This window comes from Danio rerio, chromosome 20 (genome assembly GCF_049306965.1).
Source record: "Danio rerio strain Tuebingen ecotype United States chromosome 20, GRCz12tu, whole genome shotgun sequence".
Lineage (NCBI taxonomy): Eukaryota > Metazoa > Chordata > Actinopteri > Cypriniformes > Danionidae > Danio > Danio rerio.
In genome coordinates this window covers 5,815,631-5,842,290 of record NC_133195.1, presented here as the reverse complement: position 1 = coordinate 5,842,290, position 26,660 = coordinate 5,815,631, and the positions used below count along the sequence as shown (strand labels likewise).

At 36.9% G+C, this 26,660-nt stretch overlaps 1 protein-coding gene across 51 annotated transcripts in view; it reads right to left on the bottom strand.

Annotated features, from left to right (window-relative positions):
- nrxn3b (neurexin 3b) overlaps positions 1–26,660 on the bottom strand; it is a 420,076-nt gene that overhangs the window by 295,238 nt on the left and 98,178 nt on the right. For 26 of the 51 annotated variants that reach the window (XM_073933124.1, XM_073933111.1, XM_073933137.1 and 23 more), the window contains 2 exons: positions 7,295–7,596; positions 1,617–1,778 (listed from right to left, as the gene is read on the bottom strand). In XM_073933124.1, the coding sequence (XP_073789225.1) occupies positions 1,617–1,778; positions 7,295–7,596 (464 nt within the window). 51 annotated transcript variants of the gene reach the window in all.

The following is a 26,660-nucleotide window of genomic DNA, read 5'->3' as shown; positions in this document are numbered from 1 at the left end:
CAAGCTAAAGAGAATTGGGACACCCCTACCCCTTGGCGTGCACACGCAAAACGAGGGGTAGGGGTAATGAGAAGGGCTAAGGGGTAGAATTGGGATTGGGCCTTACAGTAACAATGTTTTAAGACTGTCAGTAGACAAAATCATCACAGTATTGTTGCTGACCATGCCCATCTTTTGTGACCACAGTGTATCCATTTTCTGATGGCTACTTCCAGCAGGATAGCGCATCATGTCATAAAGTTAAAATCAACTTAGATTGGTTTCTCAAACATGACAGTGAGTTCACTGTACTCAAATAGCCTCCACAGTCACCAGGGGCCTCATGTATAAACAATTGCGTTGAATTCATACTAAAACATTGCGTACGAACAAAGCTGTAAATGTGCGTACGCAGTAAAAATTCAGATATATGAAACACTACGCACGCAAAATCACACCCATATTCAAAATATTTTTTAGTTCTTTTTAAAGTAACTGTTGTTAGTTTTATTTAGTTTTAGTATTTCCGCTTATTGTTAATTTACTCCGTATACTAATGCTTTAGTTTTAGTCTTAACGCCCGTGCACACCGAGACGTATTTTGCTCGCCTTTTCTGTCGACGTTTAACACCTCGTGACTAAATCAAGGGCATCAATGTGATCGTGCACACCAACATGCAAAACTCCAGGTACAAAAGCGTCATTTAAAAAAAAAAAAAAAACACGTCTCATGCTCATTATTTGTTTTGCAAGCCGCCTCTAAACCTTCTCCACCAATTAGATCGGCACTTTTATTCACGTGCACGGAGCTGCTGAAGTTACAGTAAATAGCACTTGGAGGCGCTCAAGCGCAAAACTGTCAATGCGAGCGCACATTGAAGAAGATGCCCAGAGGCGATATGAACAATAATCCTTTCTTCATTGCTAGAGCTGGAGCTGCTGCTTGAACCATCCATGCTTGTTCGAGTCACCAGTAACTTTAACAACAAGCGTGTGAACTTCCTCTCCTCCTCTTCCTCTGTGTTATAAGCAGCTGTCAGAAGAAGTTGTGTAGCGCCATCTATTCAATTCAATTCAATTCATCTTTATTTGTATAGCGCTTTTACAATGTAGATTGTGTCAAAGCAGCTTCACATAAGTGGTCATAGTAACTGGAACAGTGTAGTTCAGTTTTTAGTGTTTAAGTTCAGTTCAGTTCAGTTCAGTTTAGCTCAGTTCAGTGTGATTTAATCATTACTGAGAGTTCAAACACTGAAGTTGATCCTGATCCATGCGAGCCAGTGGCGACAGCGGAGAGGGAAAAAAAACCTTCACCTTTTAGGAGAGTGAAGAAAAAAAAAACCTTGAGAGAACCAGACTCGGTTGGGCACGACCATTTTATTTCTCCGCTGGCCAAAAGTCTTGTGCAGAGCTTCAGTCACCGCGGTGGAGGCTGGAAGCTGGCCTCAGAAAAGACATCTAACGTCAAGGAGAGATTTTGTATACACTTCTGCTTCACGCCAGTGAAAATCGCATGGGTTTGAATGCGGAAAAACGTCTCGTAAAACGCTCACGATAAACGAAAACAAAAGTGTCCCAGTGAGTGGAAACCTTTTGATTTTGCTCTATAAAACAATTCTAATCTTCACAGAACTTACCTCTTTCAAGCAGCCCATGAAATTATTGCTGACGGGAGATCCAGGAAGGTCTGCAGTGCTTGGGCTTCCCCCAACATAGAAGAAATCATCAGAGCCCAGCATAGTGTAATCCTCCTGAGTGTATCCTGTGGTGGTGAGTATACCATCCACCGATATAGTAACCTGTTAAATGATGACAATATGGAGAAAACAACAAATCAGTAACTCCTTCTAAGAAGTGCTTTTAACCTGAGCGATAACCTCTCTCGTGTTTTTGTTTTGTCTGTTTTGGTTTATCTTGTTTGGATTTTCCCCCAATACGGGTCAGTTACTGTTACCTCTCTGGACCATTGGTCTGGATACGTTTTATTGATGATAGTTTAGTACAGTATAGGTTCACAGGACAGGTAAAGAAAATATTGCTGGCGAATATTTTCTTCATCTTTGATGGGTTAAGAAAATGAATTCTTATCTGGTTTGGATTATAGCAAATTAGGGTTAGTAAATGTTAAAACCAAGGACAAATCACTTGTACTTGTTTTAGTTTTTGGGGGGTACGGTACTTTGTATCACAAATTCACACACACACACACACACACACATCAACACAACTTCAGACTCATACCATAACTTCAACATGCATGCATTAAAGGATGTCAACTAGGAACATTAAATGTTTAATCTTTGTTCATGAGACTGGATTGATGATTGATTGGTCAGGTGAAAAGTGGGAGGAGCAAAGCCAATCAGCAAGCACCCATGCAGATCTTAAAAAAAATAATAATGGAAGGCCAAAAAAACAAGACACACAGCACAAAAAACAACATGCAGAAAGCACACTCAGGGGATTTTCAGTGGAAGTGCAGTGAAAGATTGGATGTAGTATTAGTCGTGGTAATGTATGAGGGTGAATGAAATGGTGGAGATGAGGAGATGCCATCAGTGGCATGGATGTATCAACTGCCAGAGTTCCCAGATTTTTTAGTTTACTGTAATGTTTTTTTCCCTTCTTCTTCTTCTTCTTTTTTGGGAGGCTCTGCAAGGTTGAAAATAGCCTTGTGGATATTCATGGAAATCCTCTGTCAGTTATTGCAGACAGTCCTCGCAAAAAATGTGGATGCTTGGTGTGAGGAGAAAAACACTTTACTAGTTCCGGTGAACGTCCCGGTGATGATGGGAATCTCTACGAAACATTAACGTGAGGACGTAAAAGCCTGCTTGATAAAAAAATAAAATAAAATAAACAACAAAAACTGTAAAAAAAAAAAAAAAAAAAAAGATGGTAGGGAAGTCCAAGAGGGGGATAAAAGAGGGGAGGATGTGAAAAGTCCTGGTAATACAAACCCGTTTCCTCATTTTTTGGAAAGAGTGTCTAGAATGAAACTCAAGAAGAAAAAAAAAACAAGGGAGAGGGACACACGGCAAACCAAAAAAGGACAATAAGAATGATATCTACCAGACAATGTAGTTTGTTTACCATAGCGTGTCCAATGCCTGAGTGCTTTCAAGAAGAAGGGGGGAAGAAAGGAAATCAAAACAATAGTGAACAGAACGGTTGTTAATGGATGAAATTAAAAGAGAAAGAAAATAACGATGAAGATATAGAGTGTTAGTACATTAGTTGGTTAGAAGTACGTTAGTAATAAAAATGACCCATGAATGGATTAGTGTTGGTCTCGAAATTAAAAAAAAAAACTGTTTCTTCCCAAGATTTGAGAAACAGGAAAGGAAAGAGAGAAAAGAGCAGGACATGATATTCCACTGGGGGCAGGAGTTTTTGACTTTTAGATTTCAGTACACTCTAAAAAACGCTGAGTTATTTATTGACCCCAATGGTTGAGTTAAACATATTTGGTGCCTTGTTGGGTTATTTTTAACCTTTATTAGGTTACTTATTAATAACTCAACCAGTTAGGTTAAATATCTGATGCATTTGTTGGGTTATTTTTAACCTTTATTAGGTTATTTAATAATAACTCAGCTAGTTAGGTTAAATATTTGATACCTTGTTGGGTTATTTTTAACCTTTTTTAGGATTTTTATCAATTACTCAACCAGTTAAGGTAACTATTTGGTGCCTTGTTGGGTTATTTTTAACCTTTAGTAGGTTATTTATTAATAACTCAACCAGTTAGGTTAAATATTTGATGTATTTGTTGGGTTATTTTTAACCTTTATTAGGTTATTTAATAATAACTCAGCTAGTTGGGTTAAATATTTGATACCTTGTTGGGTTATTTTTAACCTTTTTTAGGATTTTTATCAATTACTCAACCAGTTAAGGTAAATATTTGGTGCCTTGTTGGGTTATTTTTAACCTTTAGTAGGTTATTTATTAATAACTCAACCAGTTAGGTTAAATATTTGATGCATTTGTTGGGTTATTTTTAACCTTTATTAGGTTATTTATTTAATAACTCCAGCAGTTGGGTTAAAAATTTGAATTTCAACAATTTTCAATCAACTGATTTAACTGACACAAAACAGCTGTATTATTATGCGTGCGTAATGTTGTTTTAGCGTTATAAAGTTGATTTAATCCATAACGCAATAATTTTGTTGTTATTTTTTAACAAATTACCTCTCCGTGTTGTGGTTTTTATATCCGTTTTACCATCCAAGACCATCTTTTTGAAGCTTTTGGATGTGGTTAAAATGTATTGTACATTGAGGACATCGAGTGAAGCCTGCTGCAGCTGCTGGACAGCCTCTACAGCACACAGAGCTCCATATTCTGCATATAATTTTCTGCTTGCAGAGTTTATAACTGTCTGCAATTTGTTATTCATTGTTTGTGATTCTTGATTTATTTTAAAAGTGTCTGGAACTAAAATGAAATGGAAATAAAGCATTTTTAATATTCTGTATGTTACTTATTTACCCATCCATAATTATAAAATTAGTAGTAGTACTGGTAATAGTAGCAATAGTGATACTAGAATGGAAAAAAATATATATATATCAAAATAACCAAACACATTGGGTTAAATTTTATAACCCAATTCATTGGGTTAAAATAACCTATAGTTGGGAAGGTGCTATAATAACCTATAGTTGGGTTATATGTTGCGGTATTTTTAACCCAACTATTTTAACAGAGTAGCAGTGGTTTAATTATCATGTGCTGTCATGTTATCTGTTACATGTTTAGCATGACAGAAAATTTTTAGAGAAGTCAAGCTTTTGAATTCAGAATCTTAAAAAAATCCACATTATATCTTGCAATTCATTGCATCATGTAATTTTGTACTTGATAATACTGTTTACGATGGCCTTTCAATTTATTATTATATGTTTGCATGCTTAAAAGTTTAACTAAATATGCCTCAAGATCATCCAGTGGTTTTGTATTATTTTAATTAATTATTAAATTAGTAATAATTAATTTAAGATTAATATTTTTTCTTTATTGATTCATATTTAGGACCCTAACACCCCATTCACACGGGGTGTCAGCATCAACGATTCCCATTCACTTTGAATAGGTGACGTCAGGCGTGGCCAAACTGCATTGTGGATCCGTCGGTGCGGCTTCAGAGGTGTAGCTCGCTGCAGAAGTTGGGACTAGCTCAACTTTTCAAGAGCTGATGGAAGCATCAGCCAATCAGATCGCTGTATGCAAATACAGCAGTGGCCGATTGCTGACTGAATTTCATTGGCTGACACTGCTATGACGATCACGTCAGCCCCGATCACGTCAGCCGTTCAGACACGCCTTCAGTCAAGCGTTGACGCTGAAGTCCCGTGTGAATAAGACGTAAGGCTTCAGCATTTTGTGACTTCACCAACCAAATAGTTTGGCCACCCCTCCTTAAATTTCCAATGCAAATTTCAAAAACAGTGACTGTCATGAATTAGGAAAAGAACATAGAAAGTAAGAGAGTCATCCTTCAGTCGGTCAGCTCAAAATTTTGGTCTCCTAAAGCAAAATAAAAAGCAAAAAATGAGGCCTGTTCTAAACTCCAGCCGTATACCAGCCCAAACAAAGTAGTTACATCAAAAAAAGCACTTACTTGTCAAGCCCTCATCATATTTTCACTCCATATAAATCCTGCCAGTGAAGCTTAAAGTCACCCAAAAAACTCAAGCAATATCTGAACAAAAAATGTACCAAATCTAATAGCATATCATAACAGTTGGCCAGCAGATACAAACACTCCTGCTACAGGCTAATATGAAAAAAGGCTTCATGTACAAGAGAAGGTTCTGGGCTTCATTTATAAACCCACACTCAAACACCCGGCGCAATGTGGCGAAGGCACGACGCAAATGTTGTTTGCTAGTTTCAGCTCAGCACAAGAGTCGCTTTGACATTTTGCGCCACGCTGTTTAAATAGCAAATGCATTTGCACTCATATGTGCGCCCATAGGCAGGGGCGGACTGGGACAAAAATTCAGCCCTGGCACTGTAGCCACATCAGCCCGCATTACCACACCGACATAGCCCCACCCACGGACACGGACATTCACTATTTATTTTGGTGTACAGATGGTGAAATAATATGACATTCTTGCAAGATTTTGATTGCGTCCAGGTAACCTCGGATTGGATCGGCCCATCTTGAAATCAGACGGCCGTCGCCGATTGGTCCAAATGCTTAACATTTATTTTATTTTTTTTTTTATTATCATCATCATAATATCACATCTAGCAAGAGATAAAAGCTGCCTCCACATAAAAATAACACATATAAAAAATAAAATAAAAACTGACCGGCCCACATTTAAAAAATGGTCCGGCCCTTCTGGCATTTGCCAGAACTGCAAGATGGCCAGTCCGCCCCTGCCCATAGGCGTTCTGGTCTAAAAAAACAGGCGTTTTTTGGCGCGTTGCTATTTTGAGAAACTATAATAGTCTTTCCTTTAGACCAGAACAAAGCCGGTCTATTGTCCGGCGCAGAGTGCGCCTCGCTTACACACTGCTTTATACACACAAGATGTAGAGCAATACGCAAATATCTGAGAAGGCATGTGGACATAACACTATATCTAAATCAAGTAATTTAGCACGTCAAAGTCAAATTTAAGCAAAATATATTTTCCCAACAAGAAAATTGTGGCTAGTGAAAATGGCGAGTGGCTAGTAATGTTGGAAATCTACCAGCTACAGTGGCTGGTGGTCAAAAAAGTTAATATCAAGCCCTGTTCGCAATCTCAAAAAATGTGTATATAAGAGTACGTTTTCAGAATGAGCTTATGTTGTAGTTAATATATAAGACAAAATATTTGTTTATATACTGCTGGCTTGGTCAGACTGCACATGCTGTACCTCACATAAGCGTAGGAGTTGAAATAAAATAACAGTTGAACACTGAAGAGTTTCAAAGAGATTACTAAGTAAACCTTTTGCTGACAGCTGTAGAGATTCAGAGCAAAGACTGAAAGCAATTGAAGTCTGAAAGGAATTGACTGGTAAATAATCTTAAAAGAAAAGGCTTCAAGATCTCAGAACAAAGTCAGAACATATCCAATGAGACATGTTAACAAAATACAGTGCAATTAAATTAGCTTAAACGCATGAAAAACGACCCCTTTTGTTATTAAGAATATTGTTAGCATATAACAGTGCAATTAAATGTAATAATAAATAGCGGAAGATTATCAAATTTCAAAGCAAATAAAATTGAACAAAACATTGACTAGTTCTCCAGCTAGCTATATGTGAGTAGTCTACATTGCAGCTGTTGTGTCGTGATTACCTGTCTCAGGTTGCGTGTCACTTTGATGTCATGCCAGGCGTTGTCATTGAACTTTCCATTGACGGGCTCAACTATTGCCTCAAAGGCTCCTGAGCCCAGGTTGATGACCAATGAAACGGCGCCATCCTTCAATGCCAGGTTAACATAGTCAGCCGATTTGCCCGTGTGGAGGATCAGACCATTGCGTTGCCAAGTTTTGAAGGACAAAGTGATCTCATCACTACTGCTCTGGATAGGATTCTGAGATAAGTCATAGCAAAAGTATTCCGAGCCTCGGAAAGTTGCCACATTCTCCTCCCGTGCTGAAAACAAGAAGGAAAAAAAAATTAATTAGATTTTGATAGTAAAACTTGACATACATTTGTTAAATAACAGGGATGTTGGTCTTTGGAAGAGGTGGACAAGTCATTTAAAGGTGCGGTAAGAAGTTGGACACCCAGTGGTTATACTATGTATTGCACTCCTGCAGAAATGGGAAGTAACAAAGTACAAATACTTTGTTACTGTACTTAAGTAGATTTTTCTAGTATCAGTACTCCAACAACTTTTTTACTTTCACTCCTTACATTTTTACACAAATATCTGTACCTTATACTTCTTACATTTTAAAATCAGACTCGTTACTTTTATTTTCATGTTTGGTGGTGCGATATTATTTCTTGTCATTGCGCAATTTGAGCGCCTTTTTGATGTGGTCAATATATTTTCGTCATTGCGCACCTGCGTGCTGCAGTGCATGACTTTTCAACCAAGGCTGTCACGCACCGTATGTAAGCTAGTTTGCGAAGACAACTATGAGAAAGGCAGGGATGAAACAGAGATGAAACAGAGCGAGACGGCGAAGTAACATGGCCGATGCTGCACTGTTTACACGGTAAAAAGTCACATGTTGCTCGATCAAATCACAGGTAAACAAAGGAGACACATTCCTGTTTAAAAAATAGGCCATACAAATGCTTGAGGTAAACAGTCTTTTGTCCACTTCCGAACTTACGCAACAAGATTTCTCTGGTCTTTCAATCTAATATCGCGAAAAAAAGTGCTTTTTTGTAAAGATTTGTACATTTAGTACTAAAACAATCAAATACTTTATAAAAACTGTGTGCATTGAAAAATTGTCAGGTCCTGTCTTTAATGTGTTTGTTTTCATCATGTGACCTTCCCAAAAGAGTTTTTATTTTAAATAGATTTTTTATTGACTATATTATTTTACATAAAGGCATATTAATCTTTAAATAATGTTTTTAACAATTTTTTTTACATCAAACAAAAGTAACCATGCTGGTCAAATCATGAATAAAACTACAATGTGTATATATAACTATAATCACATAAATAAAAGACTTATTTAGACACGTTTAGTAGGTTGTAGTCATGCATGCGTATGTTGCATTTAGCATAGACTAAATGTATTAACAGAATTCATGCATGTCCATTAAATAAAATATCCACAATACCCTGAAAAAAAAATAAAATAAATAATGTGTTATGTATGAGAGCTGTGAATTACATTTTTTTATAAAGCCTTTTAAGGTCAAAATTATTAGCCCCTAATAATTAAGCTAATGTCATTATGGCAACGATAAAACAAATCAGTAATAAGAAACTAGTTATTAAAACTATTGGGCCCTATCATACACCCGGTGCAATGTGGCGGCGCGGCGCAATACTTGTTTGCTAGTTTCAGCTTGGTGCAAGAGTCGTTTTGAGGCGTTGCGCTACGCTGTTTAATTAGCAAATGCATTAGCGCTCATTTGTGCGCCCATAGGCGTTTTGGTCTAAAAAGGAAGGCGTTCTGAGGCGCACTGCTGGCGCGTTGCTATTTTGAGAAACTATAATAGATCTTTCATTAGACCAAAACAAACCCGGTCTAAACTCCGGCGCAGAGTTGCGCCTCTCTTACACACTGCTTAATACGCACAAGAGAGCAATAGGCAAATATCTTTACATATGAAAAAATTTAAATATTAAGGATATATATAGGATATAATAAGAATAGATATAGAATATAAATATAAAGGATTAAAATATTACAAAACATATTATTTTCTAGCCTACATAAATATGAAAAATCACTGCTTTTATGTCTTCTTCATCTCGGGAGGCTTTTTCAGTTCACTCATAACAATTTGCTTTTGTATAATGTTATTATTATTAGCAGTATTATTTATTATATCCATATTTATATTTGTTTTATTAAAAACAAGCTTAGATTTGCCCACCTGTCAGGTTTTAGACCATATGGGGCACAGCATGTGTTTTAGGATATAACTCAGGTTTTTGAACACACTTCGTTATTATTGTTCTTTTATTCGTTTGCTGGAAATTAGAACTGAATTTAGAAATAGTTTTGAAACGAATATTTGCGCTTAACAAATGCAATTAATTATTTATAGACTAATTGTGAAAGTGATCCATTATCTCTCATTCTCACGCAGTAGATGCTCTGTTTAACAGTTTTCTGTTAAAAAAAATTGTTAACTGTTAACTGTTTGCTAGTAAAATGCTCATTTTTTCCACTTAGACTTACTTTGTAAATAGCGATGCGCTCTTGGCGCGACCCAGTTGACTCTTAAATGGAATGGGAGATGAGACTCTAATTGGTTTATTCTCAAAACACACCTATAACTCATTAAGAAAATAAACTCAACCCTTTTAGATCATGCGCCACGGCGCAAAGCGGATTTTCCCGTCCGTAAATTAACAAAAATGCGTTCTGACACGCCCTGAAAGCGTTTGCGCCCTGCGTTTTGCGCTCTGCGCATGGACCGACAAAATAGAGCCCAAAATGTTTAGAAATGTGTTGAAAAAAATCTTCTCTCCGTTAAACATAAAATGGGGAAAAATATGAACAGGAGGTTTAATAATTCAGGGGGGCTAATAATTCTGACTTCAACTGTGAATAAGATATTATGAATGGCTATTTAGCTTATTAAAAGTTGAGATCTGGCTCTATAAAAAAACAAAGAGAGTGGACTGGAGAGTGTCATATCATCCAGCCCTTAAAAACACGTAAAAAAACATGCTTGTATAACTGATGACTACACGATGACTCTCACAAACATTAAGATATTTCTTTTGGGTTTGTATCCATCATTTCTGAATCTCCCTTTAGGAGCTTAGTCAGAGCGCTAAGGTGAAGCAACAGACCTTCACTAGCACTTCCCTTTCACCACACATCTTGTCTGAATGCGGTCGGAATCCGACAGTACTGCACTGATGGGTTTGATTTAACACCTCTGGAAGTTTCCTTTACTTATTTTTTTCATTTCACATAATATCCTGATGATGAGCCTCCAGTGTTTTTTTTTTTTCCCAGTGCCTCTTGGCAGAGGAAACTTATTTCCGTACCCAACATTTGAAGTGTGACATTGCTATTTGCAAATTACCCTGCAGTAAAGGAAGAACAATGGTGAATGTCTCCATAAATCTGCGAGGGCTTGTTTCTTTCATGCTAACTGTTCTCTTCCCCTAGAATTTCAGCTCGCCAAAGGATGTATCAGAACTCATTGTCAGCTCCCCTCTGAGCAAATTACAGAGCCAGAAAGGAAAGGGAGGAGAGAGAACAAGTGAAAACGAGACAGGAAGAAAGCAGAGAAGTAAGAGAAGGTTGTGGGAGTGACGAAGAGAAAGAGAGAGATAAAATAAAACCGGGATGCAAAGCAAGAGAAGCTTGTAATTTTAGCCATTAAAATTGAAAGCCTGTGCGAGTAAATCAAGCTCAGTGAGCGATTATGCAAGATTTTACATTTGAATTGGATATCACCACACATTCACTTTTGCATTCTATCTTGTATGGTTTCTGTCTTGCCTGACGTAAAAACAACGCAGTGCCCTCTAGTGGATTAGTCATTTGAAAGATGAAACAAAATGTACCTGACACAACATATTTTACACTTCACAACGACTTAGGCTGAGGCACTTATTTCCAGCAAACCTTTGTTTGGTTGAAACAAATGTACTGCATTAAAAAGGCTTAATAGATTGATTCAGGCATTATGTGATTGTGGATGCAGGTATTGCTTTGTTATAAGTATGCTGAGTTGAACTAGTCAATGGAATAATCCATTCCTAAACTGATATAGTAGCTTTATTAAATATATATATCTAAAATTAAATTGAAACTACTTTAACTGTTTTACTAGATATGTTTGAAGACTTCTATACAGCGTAAGGTGACATTTAAAGGCTTAATTAGGTTAGTTAGGTTAACTAGGCAAGTGGATATATGATTGTTTGTTCTGTAGACTATCAAAAAAAGGTTTAGCTTAAAGGGGCGAATAATTTTGTCTATAAAATGGTGTTTAAAAATTTTTAAACTGCTTTTATTTTAGCCGAAACAAAACAAATAAGACTTCCTCCACAAGAAAAAATATTATCAGACATACTGTGAAAATGTCCTTGCTCTGTTAATCATAATTTGAAAAATATAAATAATATAAAAAAATAATAAATAAATAAATAAATAAATAAAAGTTTATATATATATATATATATATATATATATATATATATATATATATATATATATATATATATATATATATATATATATATATATATATATATATATATATATATATTTTATTTTTTTTTTTTTTAATTAAAGGGGGGCTAATAATTTTGACTTCAACTGTGTGTGTGTGTGTGTGTGTATATATATATATATATATATATATATATATATATATATATATATATATATATATATATATATATATATATATATATATATATATATATATATATACATACAGTTTAAGTCAGAATTATTAGCCCCCCTTTAATTTTTCTTTCTTTTTAAAAATATTTCCCAAATGATGTTTAACAGAGCAAGGTCATTTTCACAGTATGTCTGATAATATTTTTTCTTCTGGAGAAAGTCTTATTTGTTTTATTTCAGCTAAAATAAAAGCATTTTTCAATTTTTTTTAACAACAGTTTAAGGACAAAATTATTAGCCCCTTTAAGCAATTTTTTTCCCCGACAGTCTATAACTGTAATTTTAGGAAACGGCTGCAATACAACGAATAGTGACAAATTTAAGAGGGTCTGAATACTTTCCATACCCACTGCATATTCTATTTTACAGAAGCAGTCTTGGAGTAACAGGGTGTACTTTTGCACAGACTTGATTCCACTAATTTGATTTAGATATGTTAATGTAAATGTATTCTACGCTCAAAGCTGCTGAAATAAATGTTCATAAAAGCCCCATTTGATGTTAGATTTCCCCACAGATCTAACAGGTCAACAAAGGTACTGTATCAACAACTTGCAGTTTTTTCCACAGCAGTCTCTATTAACGTCTACTCTCATGTGATATCACAGGGTCTTCAAGAGAAACCGAGTCACTCCAGCAATGCAGTATCACAGTTACATCTCAACTCAGCCTTATCAGGGTCATCTTCAGAGGGCCTGATCCAGTGTCACTTACTCAGAGAGCTCTTACACAACTTATTTCCACTGAGACATGTCTGCATGCAGCTGGAACCTCAGCGATGACTTAAGACAACATGAACATTACAGCCCGTATTATGTATACATGCTCCAGAATCATTGTTGTGGGTTCATGCATTGAGTGCACACATTTAAAACACATTGGTTACACACAATTCTTGAAACAGCTCTCTGTGTTCTCACAAGTATAAAAACGATCTCAGAACTATGCAGCAACGTGCACAAACCTCAAATGTCCAGGTCAATAACAAATATTTTAGTCACAAAGAAATTCTCTTTAGTCAAAATAAAACTATGAAGTCATGGTTCTGTCTTGTCTGTCCTGTCAGTGTTTAATGTTTGCCTGTTTGTGCTGTGCTTATTTACATTGATGTGCCTTATTCAATTGTAAATTAATACTTTGTAAAATTAAGCCAGATAAATAAGTAACAAGCATGTTATCAATCAAGAAAAATTGGAAATACTTACACTATTGTCCCACATAAAAGCTATATGTATATGTGTGTGTATATATATATATATATATATATATATATATATATATATATATATATATATATATATATATATAGATATATATATATATATATATAGATATATATATACACAACAGTTCTGTCTGGTTCTTTGATTGTCTGATAGCCATGCGATATTTTGCCAGTAACATCACACAAAGGCCTCTACACCCTTCAAGAGGCTGGTCAAGCTGGTTTTAGCTGGATTTAGCTGGTCATTTTCCAGCCTGACCAGCTAAGACCAGGCTGGAAATGGCTGGAAACCAGCCTGGAAATGGCCAAAACCCCTCTAAAACCAGGCTGGTCAACCAGCTAAAACATAGGCTAGGCTAGGTTTAAGCTGGATTTTTCAGCAGGGAGATGTAACAAACCACCACTGACACAAAAGTGACATCTTTCAACACTTTCTCTGACATACCAAAAAAAGAGCAACAATAGCATAATTTATTTGTATTATTTTAAAGAAATAAATGACCATTTAAAATAAAAATTAAAATAAACTGTAAAAACTATATTGCATTTTAGATTTAATTCAAATTGGCCTTGCTAAGCGTATTTATGTAACGTCTTTCACAAATATATACTTTGAATGTCACTGCTGTTATTTCAAATTTTGCTGAATGCTCAGATACAATTACAGTATGTAAATAGCCTCAAACTCAATTCTTTATGGGAGCAGGGCACTGTTTCCATGGTAACGCTGAGTAGAATTATGGGTAGCATAGTTATTCCGCTATTAAACCGTGTGGCATATCTATCGTCACTAGAAAATACAAATTCTGGCCAAAAAGGGTCACCAGTTGAAGCTAGACGCTATGTGTTCATTGTCTGGATTTATTTGTCAGTCTGTCGGAGGGTTATTTTCGCACCCTTAATGCTGCTACAGATTTAGTCATCTAGGAAGTATGCCTGCTACTGGCTTCGGTAATGTGGCGTGAAGAATCCGCAGTGGCAGCAGCCAGCGGTGTAGCGTGCCCCACCGTGCCTCCGAACTGCATCCAGCATCCGCTAACACTAGCACTGCAGATATCAGGTTAAAAATAGAAGGCTAATTTCTGCACGACAATGCACAATTTAAGAGTGGGAAGCCTTTTTGGAAGCCTCCTACATGTAGATGAATCAGGACTGGAATGAGCAAGCTTTGAATCAGTCATGTGTAGAATGGTGTGTTGTGAATGAGATTGAGCAGGTTTCAAGGGTGACCGTATGCCAACCTGCCAGCTAACGCAACACTAGCGGTAAACAAGATGTGTTGAGGCAGGAAGTAATGATGCTGGCTGGGATTTCTTGTGTCAAATTCAAACCTAAACAAACTGGTAGCATATTTAATGACAATATGCTTATTTTTGGGGCATTCCACCTCCACGAGAGGCTTTCCAAACACTTCTATACAGGTTAAAGTGACATTTAAAAGCTTAACTATAGGTTAATTAGGTTAATTAGGCAGGTTAGGGTAATTAGGCAAGTTATTGTATAATGATGGTTTGTTCTGTAAACTATTGGGAAAATATAGCTTATAAATATAGGGGTTAATAATTTCGACCTTAAAATGGCTTTTAAAAAATGAAAAACTGTTTTTATTCTAGCCGAAATAAAACAAATAAGACTTTCTCCAGAAGAAAAAAATATTATCAGACATACTGTATCCTACTTAATAATAATAATAATAATAATAATAATAATAATAATAATAATAATAATAATAACAATAATAATTGTCATCATCATCATTAATGTTATAAATATTATTATTAAAATATGTTTTTTTATTTCCTCATAAATAATAAATATTAAATTATTAAATAAATAGCCTCTATATTTATTAATTAATTAATTTATTTATTTATATGGTTTTTATATGAGATCAGAATATGTGTTAGCTTTTGTCAGTGATTTTATGTTTTAGAAAAGTCTATGTACTGTTCTCAATAATATTTGTAAAGGAAGCATATATAGGTCCCATATGTCAAATTTTTTGTATATTTCAATTAATATGGAAAACAAGTGCATGTTTTAACTAAAACTAATATTGGATTATATATTTTTTTTTTTGAATGCGTGTGCGTGTACTCTAACTTTTACTGCTTTTTTAAACTAAATAATTCAAGTGTTAAAACAACACAATTCCGAAGGTTATTTTGGAACAACTTATGTTCAATACACCTACATTTGTAAAAATTAATAAAGTAATTTAATCGATGTGTGTTGGGACAACATGAAGGAATTATGTGGAACCCAGAATTTTTTACAGTGTATAACAACATAATTTGCACAAAGAAATTATGGAGTTCTTAGACCATTATTGGGGGCATTTTACATTATAACTAACGTGGTTCAAACAATGGATCTGCGACAGAGAAACTGCAGGTTTTGGGAAACACTCTTCACTACATCCTTCTTTTTCCAAACGATGCATCATATTATGATAGTTCAGTCATCAGTCATCGTCGCACCCCTAAACTTCTCCAATTCAGTTGTAATTTGACAAGGCAACTACTCAATTTGTTCTAATGTTTTTTAATAACTGAAGTGTAATTATTTTGCAGATGTATTTCAGAGAACATCAGGTTTGTGAGTATACTAGATGCAGAAGTCAGAGCCATTTAGAGCTCTGGGGGCTCTGGTGAGAACATGAGAGCAGAGCTCATTACTATTCATGAGCCGTCCAAAAAGAAAAGCATAGCTTTTCATTTTAGATGCAAATCCTGGGGTTCTAAATGGGGATTTCTGGTGATTTTACATTTCTGGTGATTTTTTGCACTAACCTAAGCCACATACCTTCTATGAAGACATCAAAGAAAAATCTAAACATAATGTATCAATGTATTTCATGGCACCTTTAAAGGTTGAAGAAACCGTTGTTCATTCATTCATTCCTGTTAGTAATGAGAATTAAACCAGCAATCATAGAAATACGAGCCTGACTCACTCATCTTTGGGCCACAACAGCTTAAAATGATATCTAATATTAGCAAACAATGAGCAGTGTTTGCTACAGCATTTATTAATCATTCATGCATTCATTTCCCTTCTGTTTTGTCTCTATTTCAGAAATCCAGTTAAATAGGGAATATTCTATTCCAGCCGCAACACAGTATTGGGAAACACCAATACACGCATTCACACACACACTACAGACAATTTGGTTTATTTAATTCACTTGTACTGTTTGTCTTAGGACTGTGGGGTAAACCGAAGCACCCGGAGGAAACCCACGCCAACATGGGGAGAACATGCAAACTCCACACAGCAATGCCAACTGATCCAGCCAGGACTCAAACCAGGGACCTTCTTTCTGTGAGGCGACAGTGCTAAGATTAACAAATTTTCTAGAAATATTTTGCACTGTTAGTTCCTGTTCCGTATTATGATTAATGGATTCAGTGTACTGTATAATCAAAGAATCATCTACTAAAATCTACATTTAAATGTATTCAGAATTAATATTTACTAATTATTTTTTCGCCAACATTGACAACCCAGCCTCATACTGATTCAAAACTCTGAATACATTTCTGGAATACGTCCTAGGAGAAACGTTTTTTGCAGTTTTTGTTTTCGTGAGTCCACCTGTAGTCGATGTGTATGCTTTTCGAGATCTCAAAGTTCTCTCACAAGTGCTATTTGCGCATGCTCTTCTTGTGTAAATCCACCCGAGACCTGACTTACTGACCGACTGACCGACCATCCAATACCCCCACCCACCCCCTTCCCTAAACAAAACCAATAGTGTTTTAAAATGCATCGACTGACCAGCGCCAATGCCCTAAACCCAAATGACAGTGTTTGCAAAAGCAATCCAGAAAAAGAAAAGCCCTTGTGGCAGTCTGATTTTGACCACGTTTTAAAATGTTAAAACATTCTCTTGGCTTTTGTTTTTATCTCATCTGCTTTCTGAAACCATTCTTCACCAAATTCAAAGCCCGTCGTCATAGTCAACTCAATTCAATGCCCTAAACCCAATTGACAGTGTTTGCAAAAGCAATCCAGAAAAAGAAAAGCCCTTGTGGCAGTCTGATATTGACCACGTTTTAAAATGTTACAACATTCTCTTGGCTTTTGTTTTTGTCTCATCTGCTTTCTAAAACCATTCTTCACCAAATTCAAAGCCCGTTGTCATAGTCAACTCCGCTCTGCATCTTAAAACCTCCAACGTACGCAACAAGCCACTGGACAAACTGGTAACAACAGAAAAGCCGTCCATATGGAGGTAAGCGGTCAGCTGGTAAGCACGAAAAGAGAAGGTGTCGTACCACCTTGTCGCATTAGTTTTAAAGACGAAATGCAGCCATGCGTTCCTCTGGCTATATAATTTGTGATCTCCAAAAATGTATGTGGGGTACATTTTCAGAATGAGGCCTATGATGCCCCATGATGAACTATGATGAACCTTACATCTGCAATATTCTATTATAACGACTTCACTCCAACCTTGCAGTATGGTTTAATTCTCGGGAAAAATCATAACCGAATAAATGTTATTACTTTAATTTATTCGTTTATGGTTTTTCCTGAGAATTAAACCATACTGCAAGGTTCAGCAATAGACAATTGCTTAGAGGTTTTAACCTTTTATTTATAAGGCTGCTGTGTGGCTTCAGCACACTATGGACCATTTTTATACTACTTTAATGGTCCTCTTGTTCTTTTTTGAAACTTGAAAGCTTCAGTTCTCGTTCATTGCAATTTAATTTAAAAAATCAACAAGTGTGTTCTTGTATTGTGCTTTGTGGAGGTACTAGTTCATGGAACTAAATCTGGCTTGGATTGCCATAAGGGTAAGCCGAAGATTTTCACTTCATCAAAGAGATGTTCTTTTTGGCGTTAATGTCAATGCAACTCTGTTGTCATATTTCTGCAGTGCTCCCTTTGCAGAATTGTAGTCTGAAAGCTCATCCCCCTGTCATCTGGTTTGTTAGAGACAGGCGACCCACCTGTCCAGCTGAGCTGTGCCATTCGACAGGTGTCTAGGGTAGATGATGAACGTACAGCTGACAGGGGTTGAGTGGGGTTGCGAGGCTCCCTAGAGTCTAATCCCATCAAAAGAGGCAGTGATGCAGATAGCTGGGTGCTATGGAAGGATGGTCAGGCTTGGTCTAAGACTGACAGCAAAGCCATGATTGATTTTAGTATGTTAATACACTGTTTTTTATAATCCACCCATGACCAAACCTTGCATAGGACTGTATAAAGTGAAACATGAGCAAATTAGTAGAAACAATTCGTGCAAATGATGAATTTGTGGTGACTGCTACCATGTAAAAGTACAAACCAAAATCTTCCCACTTGGTGCTGCTGTGAAATATATCTCAAGGTCAATTATGCTGATGATTATATAGTACACTCTATGAAGACAAATTAAAATCTGTCTGGAATAAGGTTGTAACAGCTTGGATTTTTCGTTAGTTTTAGTTTCTATTTCGTTGTGACTTTTTCAACCCAAGCTCATTCTGAAAACGTAGTCCTGTGGACGTTTCTGGAGACCTTGAAATACGTCCCGGGAGGTACGTATGGCGAACGCTACAGGGCGGTATGACGCTGTTCCCTTTCGCGCTTACTGACTGACCACTTACCTCCGTGTGGAGGGCTTTCCCGCTGCAATCAGTTTGTCCAGTCAGCTCATCGTGTGCATCGTGTGTGGACTTCAGATGCAGAGAAGAGGAGTTAACCACGGCGACCGAGTTCGAGTCCAGGGAAGAGTGATTCCAGAAATCAGGTAAGACAAAAAAAGAAGCCAAAAAATAAAGTGAACGAGTTCATAACAGGGCAAGGATGTGGTAAAAAACGTGGTGAAAAAAAGGGCTTTTTTTTTCTAGACGGCATTTCTAAAATGTTGCTCAGGTTTAGGGAAGTGAGCAGGCCGGCGGGTCAATCGGCAAAACTGGTTGGGTTTAGGAAAGGAGGAGGGTGGGTCAGCCGGTCGCGCAGTCAATCATTTAGTCAGACAGACAGCGGCCTCTGGTGAGTTCACACGAGAACAGCGCGGGCGCGGGTGCGAACGGCACTCGCGAGAGACATTCGAGATACGAAAAAACGCACACAGCGGCCTCTCGCCGATTCGCGAAAAATGCAAAAATACGTACCTCCCGGGACGTATTTCGTGGTCTCCAGAAACATCCACGGGACTACGTTTTCAGAATGAGCCTGGGTTGGACTTTTTGTTTTCAAATTCAGTTAAATTTAATTAGTTTTAGAGGTAGATTTACTAGTTTTTATTAGTTTCTATATTTTGAAATGACTTAATTTTAGTTTAGTTTTAGTTAGTCTCAGTATTAGTTTAAGATTTTTTTTTCTAAGTAAGGATATTTCTTAGGTGCAAGATTCAAAATCAACAGAATAAATATTGTATAATAAAAACTCAGTCATACAGTTTTTAAAACCTGTATTTAGAGAACACATGAACACTATCATCTACCACAACCATCTACCCATCCTTAAATTCAAATACAACAGCCCACAAGATAGCAGCCTTAAGTACTTATGTGTGCAAGGCTGCTTCTGAAGTTAAATACACAGTAGTGATGGGAAGCTCAGAACTTTAACGCGGATGTTAGGACTCAACATTATGTAGTCAGCATCAGCATTAGTAATTTCAGTCAGTTAAAACATCACCAGGATCTGAAAAATGTCTTACAGTAAAGTTTGGAAACCCAACTGAAGTATGATTCACTTATTCAAATTCCAATACGATTGTCTGTTATAATATAAACTTACGTTTTTCACCAGATCCTCTCATTTAAGCCCTCGGTTCACCCGTGCTGCAGTTGTTTAAGTTTAGTTCAGTCACAGCAGGCTGTACTGTTTGTGTTTGGTTCACTGAATCGAGCATGCACAGTATTATCGGATCACCGCTTCTCAATATAACGTTACTGTTCTAATAACTGCATGAGAGTGGATTATTTAAAATCAGAGGGTGGTATTAGGCTTGTTAAAAAGTAAATAGTTTCAGTTTGTGGATAAGTGCTTACTGGAGACGCGGATCGCTTCAAATGATTCGGTTAAAAATATTCGTTCGCGATTGCGATACAGAAATAAAACCCATTATTGGGCACAAATGTGTTAAAGTAATAGTTTAAAGTGTCTGTACTTAATGCTGTCACCATGCTGCTATCGTGTCCACTCATAGTTTTTGTCGCGGGAGCAACAGCGAGGATGACTGGAGAAGAACCAGCATGATCAGGCCAATAGCAGTAGGACTACAGACTCTGAGGTGCGAAAGGGTCAAACACCTGCAGCGCGAATTAAATTTACTTCTAAAAGGCTTACAGTAAGATTTTATATTTAATACATTTACAAATAAGAAAACAAAGGAGGCTTTTGCTGTAATTTTAGTTAGTTTCAGTTAGTTTTGTATGTACACAATACAGTTTAAGTTAGTTCTAGTTTTTTTAAAAACTCTCGTTTTTATTTTTATTTCAGTTAACGACAATTATTTTACATTTTAGTTTTTTTCGTTCGTTTTTGTTTACTTTTATAACCTTGGTCTGAAACAAGAGTTTCCCACACATGCAATGGCATTTAAAAAAAAAAAAAAAAAAAACTCACTTCCTACCGCTAAAGCCCCTGCATAGAAACTGTTGTTCCTTTTCTCATAATAGGAAACAGACAAACAATACTGCAATTAGGCATCTAAAAAAAATTAAAACACCTTATTAGGGATGTAACAATATTGTAAATACCGTCATACCGCAATAGTAATTTTTTTCAATATTACCGTAGGCACATGACTTAATAAATCATTTCTTTCTGTCTCAGAAACCTCAGTCCCAAATGAGAGGGTTTTTTTTTCTGTTGCAGGGGACATGCCCAGAGATCCCAGCTTTTACCAGATTATAGTTATATGATCATTTTCCTTAAAAAAACATCTCTATCTGTGAGTGATTATATGTTGAATGTGATGAGTTTTCAACAATACTAAATTGAAACTTAATTTTTTTTAAATATGGTTTAATAGTTTTTTGTTATTAAAATTGAAAAATTGAAGTTCCTGTTTCGAAACTTACAGATAGATGGCTAATTTGTATGCCATTGATATGTTCAGTGCTAAGGTAAATAAACACTTTTGGCACTTTTTTTCGAGTCTTTTTATTAGTTTTGTTTTTCCTGTAAGTTATTCAATAAATACCATACCGTGCCATTCATACCGAGGTATTATTGTACCGTGAAATTCTGATACCGTTACATCCCTACATCTTATATATGTTTAATATGCTTTATATGTTTTAAGCATGCATAAAACCTCATTCATGATGTGTGTCAAATTATAAAGGTTTCATGACACTTCTATGAACACCCCCTTCAAGTAAAGTATATTACCAAAACAAACACCATCCCAATTAGACATTGTTTTATTCCACTGTGCTCCTCTTCTCTTTTTCTGAAAGCAAAATTGCATATTGTGTGAACATCTCCCTACTAACTGAATGCAGTGCCGCCTGCTCATGTAATTTGTCATTTGGCACACTCCTTGTAGTACAAGTCAGCCCGGCTGTCTGACAAAAAGAGCATGAATTCCTCAGAAAATCCTTTGTATTTTAAATTGGTCAAGGGCAAAATTTATCGGAGACTGTTCTGACAACTAAATGCATTGGATTATGCAGAGAAGGGTCAATCATGCTTCAGCATTTCCTCCTATAATGCTACTATCGTGCATCTCTCTGACTTGACTGCCTCTGCTCCCAGACATTCCCCCCGCTAACCCCACACCCCCTGGCCTTGATGGTGAAGCTGAGCTCCCTGAAGCATGACTGACAGCACTGGGAGCCAATCACTCATCTAGAACTGCGCGTTGCCTTACTGGCCATTATCTCTGCTGTCAGAAGTGATGCAGAGACGTGAGCGGTGTCTATCCAGACAGCCCCTTTGTTTTTGTCCTATCTCCTTCCACCCAAACCCTTCCGTTTACTGGCGATGACGGCGCTAAAGCCAAACCCCGAAGCTTGTCACCATTTCATGTTTTAAATCTGGAACAAAAGCCCCACATCATAGCTAACTTGCAGTGTGTGTCCTTCTTCACTCTCCGGTATGTGTTTAGAAATTTATACACGCTTTACAGATATCACTGGAATATTTATCGTGCTCCCATGCTGCGAGAGGTTAAAGGTTAACAGTTAAATGTGGGAACCATACAGAGAGGGCTTAAATAAACATGAGACTTAGAGCTGCCAGACAGTAGGAATCACCGGAGGAGGTTGAACTATAGCTCCTGCCATAGTATAGCGCTCATGGTGCTTTCATCCAACTTGAATTTAAGATGGTGTGTTTTTGCTTACATCATAAAAGGCAATTCAACACTCCCAACAGGTGTTGCATCATAGAATCACATCACATCCTGTACATGTATGTGCGTAACAGCAGTTATATATTAATATTTGATCTCTTGTTTTCAGACAATGTGAGCTGGGTCTGTACGAACTGATTTCTGGAAAGCTTGCTATTTAAGTTTTAATGCTGTTGCTGTGCTGTTCGATTTTCAGGAGCTTGCAAAAGACAATATCACATCTCTGATTATGTCAAAGACCTGCTTACCCTAATGCTGTGTCCACACCAGATGCGGAAATCATGGATAAATCATGATTTTCCCGCGTAAATAGCCGCTTAAACATTTGAGTTTACTCGCTTCATTCGCGCGTCATATTCACTTCAGAACAGACACGGATTCGCGTGATGGGCAGGGCTTCTGTCTGCCCGTTGACTCTAGCTTCATTGCTAAATGGCTAACATGGATTTTAAGAAAATAACAGTGTTTGTCTGCTTTTTGAAAGCTGAAAAATAGCATCGATACATTTAGGACCGTGTCTGAGTCCACTAAATCCTTTCAGAGGTGCACCCAGCTGTCCCAGGAGAGAGCCCTGAACTCGTGAGAGCCTCAATCCTGGCGCTGGTGCCTGGGAGGAAACCGGAGATCCCGATGATAACCCACGCAGACACGAGGAGAACATGCAAACTCCGCACAGAAACGCTGACCCGGCCAGGTAGTGTCCGAGCTGATGACATTCTTGCTGTGCGACCGTGGTGCTAACGACTAGGCCTCCGTGCTGCCCTGACAAGGAAATGGGAGGAGTAGGGGTGGAAGGGGGGATTCTTCAAGACGAAGATGGCTGAAGTAAGATACTCTGGTTTTTTATAGTGGTTAAGGAATCATCTGATTGGGAAATCAGTGTTAGCTAATGTGGACCAGGTCCAGGTGCTCCTCTCGAAATTAGTTTATAAATAAACTTCACTTAAATAAATAATTATTTAGGCCTATTTTCAATATTCATTTATTTTTCATTATTTGTTTATTATTATGTACAATAATTGAGACATAACATAAGATAGTAAAATATAATCAACAACGAAAATAAAGGAAATGAAAACATGAATGAAAAAGCTTAATTAATGACTGTAGTCCTATCAAAATAGCAAACACTGAACATCTCTCTATATTTAGGCTAAAAGACTGCTTTATTGATTTAGTTAGGCCTACCTATTTGTACTGAATGTTTGTGCTTTCAATTTAGTTGTGTTTTACTTCTTCGATTTTACTTTCCAAAATTAATCCTCATTGCACTTTAGTTTACAATGATAAAAAAGCGTGTTAACAAATTTTTAATGATTAATGAAGGAATTATAATGCTTTGTTTTATCATTTTATCTTCATTTACAAGTACAGTAGCATATTTACAGTTGTTGTGTAGGCTATTTATGGCAGTTCACATGCCGTCTCATTGTGCCCCCTGGTCTAAAAAGGGAGGCGTTCTGAGGCGCACTGCTGGCGCGTTGCTATTTTGAGAAACTATAATAGATTTTTCATTAGACCAAAACTAACCCGGTCTAAACTCCGGCGCAGAGTTGCGCCTCGCTTACGCTCTGCTTAATACGCACAAGAGAGCAATAGGCAAATATCTTTACATATGAAAAAATGTAAATATTAAGGATATATATAGGATATAATAAGAATAGATATAGGATATAAATATAAAGAATTAAAATATTACAAAATATATTATTTTCTAGCCTTCATAAATATGAAAAATCACTGCTTTTATGTCTTCTTCATCTCGGGAGGCTTTTTCAGTTCATTCATAACAATTTGCTTTTGTATAATGTTATTATTATTAGCAGTATTATTTATTATATCCATATTTATATTTGTTTTATTAAAAACAAGCTTAGATTTGCCCACCTGTCAGGTTTAAGACCATATGGGGCATGGCAGGTGTATTTGGAAATAACTCAGTATTTTGACCACACTTGGTCATTATTGTTCATTTATTCATTTGCTAGAAATTACAACTGAATTTAGAAAAAGTTTTGAAACAAATCTTTGCGCTTAACAAACAAAATTAATTATTTATAGACTAATTGATGTCTGTGCGTAAAAGTTTCCCTATCCAAGAGCGAAAGTGAAAGTAGTTCCATTATCTCTCATTCTCATGCAGTAGATGCTCTGTTTAACAGTTTTCTGTTAAAAAACTGATAACTGTTTGCTTGTGAAATGCTCATTTTTTCCACTTAGACTTACATTGCATCCTGTAAATAGCGAATGCGCTCTTGGCGCGACGCAGCTGGGTCTTAAAGGGAATAGGAGATGAGACTATAATTGGTTTATTCTCAAAACACACCTATAACTCATTAAGAAAATAAACTCAACCCTTTTAGACCATGCGCCTTGGCGCAGGGCAGATTTCCCGTCCTTAAATTAGCAAAAACGCGTCCTGACACGCCCTAAAAGCGTTTGCGCCCTGCGTTTTGTGCTCTGCGCATGGACCGTCAAAATAGAGCCCTAAAACACGTTCTTTCCAAGATAAAGCGGCGGCGGTATAAGCCACGGCGGTAATGGCCACATTGAACTCTCACCTACTGTATCTTTGTGGCTTCCACAATTTAGTTTGATTTGCATCCATTCCGTTGTAAAGTATGAGCCATAATAATAATGATCCTTGCCTAAGCAAACACTACTAATTACTACTAAAGCAGAAAGGGTGTTATGTAACATGCAGGCCAGATGATGCAACAAGCTCAGTTTAACAGCATGTAACTGCAGGCCAGAAACAGGTTTGATGTTGATATCTGAGAATCCAAATTCATATTGTAGCATATGCATGGGTGAGCAGAGCAAGCAACAAACGGCTCGGCAGACTCGCTCGTGTCCTTTTTAGCTTTCATTTTATGATAAAGTAGCTGACGCTTTGAGAGCAGTGACAGGAAAAAGGAAACAGTAGTGGTGGAATGTAGGAGAGCGTTAAAGAGAGGAATCATAAAGATCTACAGCTGTGTATTCAAAGACATATCACTGTACTGTAGCTTTGAATCCAGCTGGAACTAGTTGTCGCCCATGGCCATGACACTGTGTGTTTCTGTTTGTGTGTGTGTATGTGCTTCTGTAGATATGGAAATATGACAGTGGCGCTTCTCAGTGAAAGAAAAAAAAATGAAATGCTGCACAACTGAGGACATACTGTAGATCTGCCCAAAATAATAATACAACTAGGCATCTGGGGAACTGTTCATTTAAACATCTCAGCAGTTAAGTAAATATACAGAAAGTAAAGGTCCAGCCCCAATGGTGGCCATTAAACTGCACACAATTGATCAGCGCTCAGAATACCTGGGCATTTCAACTAGAAATCTCAGATCTACCTAGCCTTAGTGCCTAATGGCTACAGCCCCATTGACACCCTCTGCCAATGCATTGATTAAATGAGCAATTGGATGTGCCAAAACTTTCTTCAGTTAAACAAAGAGAAAACTGAAATGATTGTGTTTGGGAACAGAGATGCGGTTCTCAAGGTAAATGCGTACCTTGGCACTAAAGGTCAAACGACAAAAAATAAGGTCAAGGATCTTGGTGTGACTCTGGAGTCAGATCTGAGTTTCAATAGTCATGTCAAAGCAGTCAGTAAATCAGCATACTATCATCTCAAAAACATAGCAAGAATCAGATGCTTTGTTTCTAGTGAAGATTTAGAAACACTTGTTCATGCTTTTATCAGCAGCAGGGTGGATTACTGTAATGGACTCCTCACTGGTCTTCCTAAAAAGACAGTCAGACAGTTATAGCTCATCCAGAATGCTGCAGCCAGAAATCTGACCAGAACCAGAAAATCAGAGCACATCACACCTGTCCTCAGGTCTTTACACTGGCTGCCAGTTACATTCAGAATAGTTTTTAGTAGTATTACTGGTCTATAAATCACTAAATGGCCTAGGACCTCAATACATCACAGATATGCTCACTGAATACAAACCTAACAGATCACTCAGATCTTTAGGATCATATAAACTAGAAGTTCTAAGAGTTCAGTCAAAGCAGGGTGAATCTGCCTTCAGCCACTACGCCCCCCGCTGCTGGAATCAGCTTCCAGAAATGATCAGATGTGCTCCAACAGTAGGCACATTCAAATCAA